The sequence below is a fragment of the Sorex fumeus genome, unplaced genomic scaffold (genome assembly GCF_029834395.1).
Source record: "Sorex fumeus unplaced genomic scaffold, SorFum_2.1 ptg000033l, whole genome shotgun sequence".
Lineage (NCBI taxonomy): Eukaryota > Metazoa > Chordata > Mammalia > Eulipotyphla > Soricidae > Sorex > Sorex fumeus.
In genome coordinates this window covers 30998877-31011621 of record NW_026606090.1, presented here as the reverse complement: position 1 = coordinate 31011621, position 12745 = coordinate 30998877, and the positions used below count along the sequence as shown (strand labels likewise).

The following is a 12745-nucleotide window of genomic DNA, read 5'->3' as shown; positions in this document are numbered from 1 at the left end:
CCTGGGAAAAGACTTAGAGTTCCAGAGGTCTGGGACAAATACCTGATTGCTGGAGAAGGCCTGAGGGCTTTTCCAGGACTACCGTTAAGTCACAGGGATACAGAAGCAGTGGAAACAGACCCAGACCATAGGCCTAATTTTCCAGCCTTCTAGAACGATCACAGGAACTGAACACCTTCATTTTCTTCCTACAAATCACTTTGCTCTTTGGACCTTTGTTCCCTTTACTCACTGTAAAGTGAGTTTATTTTTATCATCTGTAGGCTTCCATCCAACCCTAATTTTCAAATACCTTTACAACCCCAGTGACATGTATTAAAATTTACAAAGTGAATATCCTTTCATTCAGAGATGACGCTTCTTGTAGTTCAGCTTAAAGAAACAACTGCAGAGGTGTATACAAAAGAACATGAATTTAATCAAGCATGACTGCCAAAAAACAGGAACTATTTAAACATCCAGCAACGAGAACAGCTAAATAAAGCCATCTTAGCAGAACCAATATAACAGGATACTACAGCATTAATGCTAAAATACATCTCCACATACTGATATGGATATTGTCCAAGATACATTCATACTAGTGAACATAGTTTTAAAAAAATAAGCAAACAGCAATTCATAGAGCAGAAATCCTCTTTCATTAGTAATACACAACAATATGTGAAAAAAATATGTAACAATAAGTTCTGGTATTGTTAACAGCCGGTATCACTTCAAGGGAATCAAGAAAAATATTACTAGTTTTATTCTTAAAATTTCTTTAAGCATTCATCACACACTCCTAATATAAGATTATCAAAGAGCCAACCAAGTCTATCTCCGCAGATGATCCAAAGTCAGGCACATCCCAAATTCCTATGCCACAAGTCTCATTGAGCTCAGCATCTTTGACTTCAAATCAGGCATCAGAACTCCAAGTCCCATCCCATCCCAGCAAGCTCAAAAGCCACATTCTGGCCTTCACTGCTGCTGTCTAACTTGCTCCATACTAGCGATTCCCCGACAAGTCAGCTTCCTGCTAATCTTCCCCAAGAAATGGGCAAGGAGCAAGAAAAGGTTTCCTTTTTCCTTTCCCAGGATGGTAAACGGGAAGCATTCAGAAACAGCCCAGCATTTGACATACCACCCTCTCCTAAGTCTGTCAATGGCAACAGACTTAACTTTATGCCAAAAAATATTGGAAAGGCACCAAAATCCGCCCATGGTGCATGCCCAAGCCAATTTCTAGAAGTTCCACCATGAGCTCTAGAGTTCTTAAATTTAGACCAAGAACACATGTCCAAGAGCTTCTGGAGGGTACCTGCACACTGAGTGTGTCCGTGACAGGCTCAAGCATGTTTTCTTAACTGAGGAGCAGAAGGCCCAAGTCAAAGTGTTGAAAGCACAAGCAGAGTCAGAACACAAAATGCAGGAACAGTTACAAAAAATTAAGCTTTTATTTTTAGTGACTTTTTTTTTAAAAAAAGAAAGGTGACTTGAGCAGTCAGGAAGACAGAGGGTCTCCATCTGGCCATACCACACGGGAATCAGCCAGCAACATGCTTACTTAGGTGTGACACTGCCTTTCACCCATCATGTGACAAACGCACTCATTCTTATAGTTCTTGGAAACAGAAATGCTGAAGTTCTTCCAACTGAGTCAAACTCTCTGGAATCTAGGAGTTACAGCCTAGATAAGAAGTTACAGACTTCAAAATAATGAGAGGGAAAAAATGTTTAAGACTCCAGTCTTACTTCCAGGAGTTTGATGTATTCTCTCTCTCTCTCTCTCTCCCTCTCTTCTCACATAAATATAAACACACACACACACACACACACACACACACACACACACACCTCACTGACTCTTTTGAAACACCACAGTGGTAAACTACCATTGCTGTTCACTAAATAATACCCAAAAGAAAGTAAATGGACACCTAGAAGTTTCTTCCATGCATCTTCTCTAAGATCTGGACCATGATCTCATCATGCCTCATAACAACTTCATGAAGGAAAGAGCAAACATGTTCAGGGATGTTCTCTGGACAGAAACCTAGAGAAGCAAACTTGCACTTAGACCAGTTTCTCAACCAGGGGCCACAGGGCCTTTATGAGCCCCCGGGATACTGCAATGGGGCCACAGGTGGAAATCGTGAAATGGAAGCCACGGCATGAAACTAGGGGACAAACCGGTAGGACGAGGAGGAGTGGGCACAGCAAAGGAACAAGGTCATAAGGGAAAGGTTGAGAAACTCTGCCTTAGACTCTGTGAGGGAAGAGAGGAGCCTGCGAAGGCCCCTTGGATCCTCACCTCCAAATACGCAACCTCCGTTCCAGCACAGCGAGATCATGGTTGGGATTTTTGTCTTCATTACTAAGAAATGTTTTCACAGCTATTCCTGATCATGTATAAACAGCAACTGGACCCCCAGATTTCAAGTCTATGAAAGAATCTTTTTAATGGAAATCCCTAATATCTTCTTATCCCAGCACAAAACTTGCAAATTCTGGCATATAGGGAATGTACTAAAAGGCTACAAGAATGGGCTCCAATGCCCTGTCCCTTCTGGGAGGAAGACTCTAGAAGGTGAGAGGAGAAACTGCAGATGCAGGTTCCTTTTGTGATTTTACTATCTTTAATGCATGACTCAACTCTGTCAACTCTAGAAGAATCTTATAAGTGAATACTTTTACTTTCTCACAAAGACTTCAGCTATTTTAATGTAAGACATGCCAGCAACAAATTTACCCTCGAATAAAGCTGTACAAACTAATCTCTTAAAGCATCAGCAGAGGATGCGGAGACAGAGGGTCGGGCAGATTACACAACATAGCACTCAACATCTGAAGTCTCAGGCTTGTCAGTGTCACTGAGAGTACATTTCTATAAACTCGAAGACCCCACATACAAAATTCTTCCCATTCACAAAACAGCTGGCAGTCCATTTTTGCCCCCAGTCAATGCCTCCACACAAAGCTTGCCATGCCTCAGCAATTTACAGGTTTACTACAAATATGTCCCTCAATCAAAGAAAATAACCAGGTATCAAAGTTAAGTCCTTGATACCTGGTGCCCACTAGTATTTAAAAATGCCTTCACTGGTCAGCACATGAGAGGGGCATGGCAGAAAGAGCACTGGGCCTGAGAGCAGGAAGCAATGGCGTTTCAAAGGAGCTATTTCCCCGTTCATCCCCAGGAAGATTTCTCTGTTTCCTCTGGCTTGACCCACAATAGGTTCCTGACTGGTTTTCCTCTCTACTGTTCTGGAATCCTCCTCCTCCTCCTCAACCAAAAATCTAACTGTACTGCACCTCTTCTTACAGTCTTTGTGCCACTTCTGTCTATAGAACACATTTACAAAATCACAAGGTCCTTCTAGGACCTGCCCCGTGGCCTTCTCCAATCCCTGCATCTCAGGCCTCTCTCATTCCAGCAGGCTAGTTAGAAGACGTGATTTCTCGCCACACTGACACGCTTTTGCCCTTCTTCCAGGTCAGTTGTCAGCACCTCTAAAGCCTTGCACTCAGACAATAAACTTCTGATTCGGTGGTCCAGGTCTTGTGCAGAGTCCAACTCCTGAGTGTAACACTGGCAAACACCAGCACATCCAGGTGGGCTCCCCAGCAGACAGATGGGGCTAGAGTCAAATGCTTCATCCAGAAAGGCCTTGGCCAAGTTTCTCATAAGCCACTTAAATAACTTTCTTAAGATTCAGTTTCTTAAGCCTCAGCTTTGCACTTCCAAATGGCAATGGCTATAATAGGTTACTCTGGGAAATACATCAGGAGTTAGGGGCATAAACCCCCATTCCCCACCCCAGCTCTAAGTACCTCCAGGTATTGCCCTGGAGGACACCAGCATCCCATCTCCTATTCTACCATTGAATCCTCTAAGTACTCCCAGAAGTTGCCCCTCGCCCCCTCACTCCTTGGGGGGTTCCCCCTCCCCACCACCACCACAAATCAGTTATTCAGTTTAAGAAGTTAATTTATATAGAGATTTAATACAATGTTTGGAGCTCAGCAGAATCTCAGTCAGAGGTAACTATTATAATTATTATTAACAAGTAGCAGATACTTAATGTTTCTAAATCAAAGAGTCTAACCTGGACCAAATTACAACTTCTCTCCATCTGTTTCCTCATCTGTAATGTGCAGGGGGAGGATTAAGAAAGAGACAAGAGGAAAAAGAAAAGAGGGAGCTGGACCAACACATGCAACAATTAGAAAACAATTAAGGACTAAACTATGTAATAACAGGATATCTGAAAATGAGAACTATTTCCCAGACCTGAGAAATGTATGAATCACCATGACAAAAAAAAAGGCCCCTCTTGTCCTCCTTCTGAGGCTTTACCTCCCCTTATTTTTATTATAATATTATTTAAGTGTCCAAGCAGAAAACTAGGTCTCTCTACTATGCCTTTGTTCTTATTAAACCTTAAGGTAAAACTATCTGAAAGTCGGAGGAAAACCAATAAAAGAGAACTCAATGTTAATTTAATATGACAGAGGATGGTGGCGCAATTTTATAGTCATCAAATGGCTTCTCACAGCATATTAAATCCAACACTACCATGGAACAGGTTTCTTGTAATTCGATGTGCCTATACAACCATGGGTTCTGTGACCCCTTCAACTATCCATCACTCTTCTCAAACTAGCTGCCACGAAATCTTTGTTCATGCAACTCCAGTCATCTGACATGATTTCTGGAGTAGTTCCATGTCTCAACTTGCCCCTGTGGAAGTTAAACAAATGAGTGACTGGTCAAATCTGGGGCACTATCACCTAATGGCACTACTCATACATAAGGCCATCCAGAGCCTAGCTCCTTAAACTGTGGGGCATGGCCCCATACAAGGGCACAAAACTTGTGAAATTTTTGTTTTAAAATTCCCTATTAGTTGAGGCCAGAGAGATAGATAGTACAGCAGAAGGTGAGAAAATACAGTGCCAAGTTGTTAAGGTAACAGGGTTTGATGGCACTCATTCAAAAAATATGCATTACCCACTAGACAGGGCACTGGACTGGTGAGAGATCACAGAAAAAAAAACAACATGCACGCGAAGGCATTTGAGAGTGAGTGGCACAATGAGAGAAGATGATGTCAACGCCATTGAGAAGACAGAGGGGTGCCCGTGACCTTAAAGGGAAAGACAAAATGAGTTCCCTCACACAGATGGATCTCAGCTTCTGATGTCACCTCCAACTCAAATATGCAGGTTGGGAAAGGATCAGTGGATCTACTATCAAACCTGGACCAGACCCGAGGTCACTGCTGGAAGCCATCCCTGGGAGGATCTCCCCAGAAGGAACCACTGCTGAGGCTGGTGGTACAGGTTTGGTTAACAAATAACCATTATATTTTCCACTGATGCGAGAGATGATCACGGTGGTGCCTGCTCCTGCCAATCAATGCTTTGGTTTTGATACAACCACATCTGTAGCAAAAACAGTGGTCTCTCCCATGTTAAAGAACCATAACCTCATGCTCTAAATGCCCAGCAACCAGCAAAAAATAGAGGCTCAATAAATGTGTAGTTGAGGTCAGTTTTAAAGAAATGAGTAAGATAGGAGGGGGCTAACTAACCGAAGATTTAAGAGGTGTGAAAAGCTGTAAAGGTCGGATTCTGGCTACTGTCTAAGCTGTAGAAGAACAGTTGAACAGAGGCAGAAATCTGGAATTCTACCTGTAACCAACTGGGAAAGTCTCCAGTTTCTGAAAACTCTCAATTTGTCAAATGCAGGGCTGGAACAAAGAGGGAAGTCACAGATATTTCAAAGTAAGTGATACTTTGCATGATGCTGACTCCCAGGATTGGGAGGGAGTGGGAGATATCTTTGCCGGAGGAAGAGACAGTGCAAGCTTCTCCTTTGGGAAATTTTATTTGGGGGGCATCCTTTGCTTCCACACTGTAGAGAGAAGAATCTGCAGCCAAGTATGCCCACTACCACAAGAAGCTGGGCAGCTTGTCAAGAGAGAGAGAGAGAGAGAGAGAGAGAGAGACCACTATTGTGGGGCAGGGAGGAGACAGGGCAGGGAGGAGGTGGCAAGGACAAGGGTGAACAGAGCAAATGAGTTATACAGATGTCGGAGGTGGCACAAGGAAAGACTAGGTGAGTGAAAGACATGTTTTCAAGACAGTCGTCTGTGCTGGTTTGCACACAGGCAGAGACACAGTGAGCCGGGGCAATACAGATCTTTACACAACCTCAAAACTAGACAACTAATTTCAGAACTCTGAGAACAACATTCACTCCCAAGACCTCATCCAGCTTTTGAAAAGCTTATTTACTGTATTCACAGAGTGCGATCAGCTGTGTTTTGAGTTTCCGAGAAGTTTCCATTTAGGATCAGCAGAAATACCTGCCACTTCCAAAGCCCATAATTTCCCATACCAAGTTGAATTCCCCAACATTACAAGAAAATCCGCAGAAGGCAGAAGGCAGTGAAAAGCCAAAGCAGTCCAAGGAAACCTTCTGAGTCTGCAAAACAAAGGGAAAACAGCAGAGAGAGCACTGAACAGCTTCTCCCTGAAATGTCTTTTTACTCGATCTTTAATAACTTCCTTTCAAAGCCCCTGACAAGTATCAAATAACATACTCTATGTAGTCGGCACCGGCAAAAAGCCTAAGAAACATACGACTTTCCAAGACATTTTTACAGAAGGTGAAGGCCAGACAAACACATGTGTTTGAAAACAACTGAAAATAATAACTGGATAGAACTGGAGGGTTTTTCTGCATTAAGGCATTGTCGTATCCCAACAAGGACAACCTCGGTGATTACCTAGAGCAAAACCACCCAATCAGCTGCGCATCACCACTGAAAGCTCACCAAAGACGAACACGGCCACCCGAAAGGTGGAGAAAAATACGTTTATCAAATACAGTTCTGCATTTTAAAAGATAAATGGTCGGAGCGGGAGAACGGATCAGGTCATCCCAAACCCGAAAGAACATTGCCTGGAAAGGGTTTCTCTGACGACGCTGTGGCTTTGGGGTGAGCTGAAGGACGACCAAGAAGTTCGGGATCCTGAGCTCAGTTCGAAATCGCTCACATTCACGAGTCCTCCGCCTCTCCCAACCTGTGCAGTACATCATCCGGCCTTGCCCTCCTACCTCCTTGCAAGTCACCCGAGCCAAGTTCTCCCAGGCAAGCTGGCAAGTGAAAAAAGTTCGCAGTCCCGGGCACACCCCACTCCCCCGCCGCCCCACGCAAGCGCCATCAGCAGCAGGTGTCCTTGGCAAGTCCGCCCCGGGCCCGTCCACTCCAGCACAGTCGGGATGTGTCCTTGACAGGTGAGGCCGCGGCGGAGGGACTGATTTTGATTTACATCAACGGCTCGGGGAACTAGCATCCCTTGCAAGGGGTGGGGGGGCTGGACGTGCCCTGGGAGAAGAGGCGGCCGCACAGCCGGCCGGGTACCGCGCCGCCGCCCGCCGCTCCCCGCACGCAACAGGTCCGAGCAGGCCGGCCGGCCGCGAGCGGGGGGCACTGGGGCCACCTGCCCACTGCTCCCCGGCGGGCGGGCGGGCCGAGCTCGGCTCCCGCCCTCCCCGCCCACGCCCCGGCGGGCCAGCTTCCAGCGCTCCCGAGGCTCGGCCCGCGCGATAAGGCCCGGAGCGCATTCCTGCCCAGATGCCCAGATAGGCGCCCGCGAGCGCGCCGCCGCCGCCGCTCCCGCGACCCGAGCTGCGGGGCTGGCAGGCGGGCCCGGGCGGGGCAGCGCGCGCCACGTCCAGTCCCGTCCCGTCCCGTCCCGTCCCGTCCCGTCCCGTCCCGTCCCGTCCCGTCCAGTCCCGTCCAGCCGGGCACGCTCCCCGCCACCTGGTCTCCCACCTGCCTGCCCGGGGGCACCGGCGCCAGGCGCGCACCCACGCGACTTCCCCGCCCCAAGCGCACCCAGCTCCGGAGAGGACTTGGGGGGGGGGGGGGGGAAAAGCACCCCCCAAAGCCCGAGTGGCCCCGCACGACCGTGCCAGCGAACTTCCCGGGCCGGGCCGGGCGGGAGTGTCGGAAGCGGCAGGTGAAGGCGCGCTGGAGGGTCCCCGGGGCCCCGCGGACACGCACCTCGGGCAGCTCCCGCAGCTGGTTGGCGTCCAGCAGCAGCTCCTCCAGGCTGCGCGCGTAGCGGTAGACGTCGTCGGGGACGTACACGAGCGAGCAGTGGCGCTTGTCGATGGTCTCCACATGACGGTTGCACCGCCACAGGGGCATGCAGTGGAACATCGCCGCCGCGCGCGCTCCGCCACCCGCGCCGGCCCGGGAACTCGGGCGGGAGCCGCCGCCGCCGCCGCCGCCGCGTCCGTGCCCGCCGCGTCCCGCGCCCCCCGCCGCCCGCGCCCGCTTCCGACTGCGGCCCCGCGCACTGGGCATGCGCGGCCGCGGGTGCGCGCCGAGGGCGGCGCCCGGCCGGGGGATGCTCCGGGTTTTCCCGGCGACCTGGAGCCGCCCAGCACCGGAGCGGCCGGCGGGCGGGCGGCGGGCGGCGGGGGGCGGAGGCCGCCGCGTCCCCCCGCGGCCCGGGGCGCGGCGCGGCGCGCGGGGGACTCGGGCAGTCGGGGCGCCGGCGCCCGGGCGAGTCCCGCGTGGTGCGCGCCCACTCGGCCCGCGCGCCTCTCCGCGCTCCCCTTCCCCAAAACGACTTTCTCTTCCGGGGTCAGGTCGGACCGCCCCCGAGCTCACCTAGCGCGCCCCGGGCCCAGCCTCCGGGAACCGGGCGGGCGGAGCCGCTCCCGCGCCCGCCGCTGCCAGGCGCGCGCGCGCGGGGTGCCCGCGGCCGCCGGGGGCGCGCCCCGGGGCTGCTACCTGCGGAGCGTCCGCGGCGGTCGGGAGGACCCCGCCCCCAACGCAGGGGGCTCCGGGCCGGCGGGGGTCCGGCCCGCGGGCGTGCTGGCACTCCCCTCGGGAGTCCGCGAGCAGAAAGCTAGCTGGCACAGGAAAGTTTCCGAGCCCGGGGCAGCGGCCAGCTGTTGGCACCCCGCCGCGGTCTGGGCCGGCGAGCGGGAGGAGCCGGGGGCCGCGGCCGATCCCGTGGGCTGCCCGCCCGCCTGCTCAGCATCCTTCGCCGGGGTCCGGCGTTCCTCCCTCCGGCCCCCAGTCTTGGACGCACAGGGTAGACTTCAGCCCAGAAGAAATAGCCGGGGAGGACCCCTGGATTAAGGCGTGATCGCCACTGTCCCTTTGCCCCCCTCCTGATTCAGACCGGGGCACTAGGGCCAGAACCTGAACTACACACACACACACACACACACACACACACACACACACACACACCACACACACACTCCTCTTTCTCGTCTCACTTAGCATACCCCTTCAAATAACTAAACTGGCTCCTGCACTAACTTCTTGATAAATGTTTGCCTACCAAAGCCAAGCCAATTAGAACCAATCACACTGATACCATTTTTGCCAAGTTACTCAGACCCCCCCCCTTCCAGCTCCCCACTTCTCCCGCTGCCACCCCAGTCCTCACGTCTTCTCCTGAAAGTGTCCTCAAAGTACAAGATTCCGTTTGAAACCTGCCGTGGCACCGGCCTTGTTCTCCTCTCCATCCCCTCCCCCGTCTTCTGCAGTGGGTGAAATTAAAATTTGCTGCCACGGATCCATCCACGTTTCTGCAGAAGCCAAAACCCAGAGCATGCTCAGAGATCAAGGCAAATTGAGTCCGACTGGCCCAAGGTATCTGTGGTTGCAGTCTCCGTTCAGTTCTAACTACAGGAATTGGTTTTCCCGGGGTGACTGAGAAGCATGGATCCTTTCAGATGTTACCGAGAGGGGACTGAGAAGATAGTTCAAGTGGTCTCACGTGCTTGGACAAAACTCCTCAGTTCAATCCCCCAATCCCCAAGCCACATCCACCCACCACCAGTAACTGCCAAAAATCTTAGCAGAAGAGCTTTTTTCTTCCCAAGCAATGAGAATGAATCCCATTGCCTATCTTGTGCCTGACCTTTGTCCCAGCAGCAGTATCTCCATATAGCACTTAAAGCGTCCTTCCTAAATTCCATTGCCTTGTCCATTCCTCTCTCTTTTGTTTGTCTTGGTTTGATGTCCACATTCTTGGGGAAGACTACCTGGACCTTGCTCCTTAATCCTGCTCCCTGATTCAAATCTTGCATTCCAGAAACTTATTTTGTGCTGCCCCTAGTGGAAGACTATGATTCCTAACTCATCTGGAAGGGCAATAATTTCGTTTTCAAGTTTTCCAACCTTTAACATCTGTAAAGGCCTAGCTACCCTCTTCTTCATCTTCTATTAACTTCCAGAGACTGTCTCACTAAGTTATTTTGATAAACACTAAATGTGCTTTAAGTGTATGATTGTTGTTTTTTATTTTAATTCTCATGCCTCAATCAGCATTCTCTTTGTCCACCTCCCCAGGGTGCTGATAGTTCTGCATTAGGATTATTTTTCCATCATCTTAATCCCAAGGAAAGTGTGTCCAAGTACCTCTTGAATAGCAGGTATTGTCTTTATAGATGCCTACAACTAGCTCTGCCATACACACAATATATGATCAGCAACCTTGTGTTGAGTTCATTATATGGAAAGTCAATGTCTGAATTCTTGGCTTTCCTAGCTTCCAAAGATCTGCCAAGGATCTTAAACATAAGCTAGGTAAGGGGGGTGAGGGAAGTACCATATCAACGGAAAATAGGGGAACCTACTTGTCATCCTGAAGAGTCTTGGCGTCTCAGTTCTAACTACTCAGTTTCCACGCTCCTAAAACTTCAAGTTTGTTTCCCTAATGAGTTCAACTTAAATCAAAGAAAATTTGAAAATTTCAAAGACTAAATTAATTGTTCATGGAAATGGTATCAGTTGTTTCATATAGAAGCATTTTTCACAGTCTTTGGAGCCTAAAGAGGGTCAATTTGACACTCTGGCTCTTCGCCAAATAGTTTTGCAGAATTGAACAATCAATTTAGCTTTCATTTTATTATTTTAAATTGGGGCTGTCCTGGTTACTTAGCACTTCTGTAGCCACTTTCAGCCATGCTCAATCAGGTCTGATGTGCTCTACTCCTGGTGGAGCTGGGAATTGAATCAAGAGCTTCAAACATACTAGACGTGTGTTATACCCTTATGTGATCTTTTCCATCCAACTTAACTTTTCTAACCCCAGTTTTGTCATATGAGGACTGTGTGCATCGGGTGTTATTAAGGTTAGTTAAGATGATGTACAGGGCCAGAGCAGAAGTACAGTGGGTAAGGCATTTGTCTTTCACACTGCCAATGCAGGTTTCATCCCCATCACCCCACATGGTCCCCCGAGTCTGCCCGGATTGATCCCTGAACAGAAAGCCAGGAGTAAGCCCTGATCCCTGGACAGAAAGCCAGGAGTAAGCCCTGAGCATTGCTGGTATAACTCAAAAACCAAAAATAAATAAGATAATGTATATAAAATTCTTAAGTGTGTCAAGCAAATACCAGTTCAACCAAGAAATGTTCCTCCTACAAGTCTGTCAACCAGCTTTCAGGATGACTCCCAACCTCCCTACTTTCATAGGCTCTGTAAACACTTTCTATCTTTTTCTCTCAGATCGCTCTGTAGAAACCAGCTGCCAAGTTGAACAGCTCCATGAAAAGGTCCTCATGGCAAATGGAACTGGGACAGCTGATAAGAGCCTTGCTGTTGTCAAACCTCTCTCAATAAATAACAAGGAACAGGAAGCATCCTGGAAACCAGTGCCCCAGCCACAGTCAAGCCATCAACTAGCTACAGCAGGGAAATGCTGACCAGTGACCTGGTGACAGACTCAGACCAATGAGCTAAGCTGCTCCTGCTTTTCAACCATCAGAAACTAAGGAAAACAATAAATGCTTGTTATTTCAAGCTGCTAACATTTGGGGTAATTTGTTACATAGTAAAAGGTAACTAATGATACAAAGTACCAGACAAGTTAATTTCAAACTTTGAGCATGTGATTTTTACACTGAGACACTACATTGGAAGACAAAGTAGAAGGACTAGGAACAGAGAGATAGTACAGTGGGTAAGGCACTTCCTTTGCACACAGCCAACCTGGCTTCATCCCAAGAATTCCATTTGGTCCCCTGAGCTCTGAAAGGAGTGATCCCTGAACATCACCAGGTGTGGCCCCAAAACAAAACAAAACAAAAATAGAATAACTGACAATCCCAAGTGTAGCTGAAAACATGGAATAACTGTGATACATGCATTTCTGGGAGGAGTGTAAGTTGGTGAAAACACATGGAAAGAATGTGTTTCATCATGTTTGCCACTCAATGCCTCTTTTGCAGACCACAACACCCAAAAGGAGAGAGAGACACAGGGGATTGCCCTAACACAGAGGCAGGGGGGAGGGGGATGGGGGATGGGGGGATGGGGGTGGGGGGGATATTATCCATGGTGGTGGAAAATGGGCACTGGTGGAGGGATGGGTATCTGATCATTGTATAATCAAACCCAAGCACAAAAAATTGTAAATCTACAACTGTACCTCAGGGTGTTTCACTAATAAAAAAAAAATTTTTTTTAATTACAAAAAAAAGAATGTGTTTCACATTGAAGAATGTGAAATCAAAATATTGAAGAATGATTTGAAAGTTTCTTCTAAACTTGTGAACCCTGATCGTCCTGACATTCCTCCCTTAGTTGAAAATAAGTGAGAGAGAGAGAGAGAGAGAGAGAGAGAGAGAGAGAGAGAGAGAGAGAAAGTACAGCAGAGAGGGCACTTCGTTGCATATGGCCAACTCAGTTGGATCCCTATAACTGCATATAG

General features: G+C 48.8%; 1 protein-coding gene across 2 annotated transcripts in view; it reads right to left on the bottom strand.

Annotated features, from left to right (window-relative positions):
- LRRC1 (leucine rich repeat containing 1) overlaps nucleotides 1-8295 on the bottom strand; it is a 145365-nt gene extending 137070 nt beyond the window's left edge. For both annotated transcript variants that reach the window (XM_056116767.1, XM_056116768.1), the window contains exon 1: nucleotides 8064-8295. In XM_056116767.1, coding sequence (XP_055972742.1) covers nucleotides 8064-8222 — 159 coding nt within the window. In that variant the 5' untranslated portion in view covers nucleotides 8223-8295. The remainder of the gene's footprint in view (nucleotides 1-8063) is intronic.
- Nucleotides 8296-12745: the final 4450 nt, after the last annotated feature.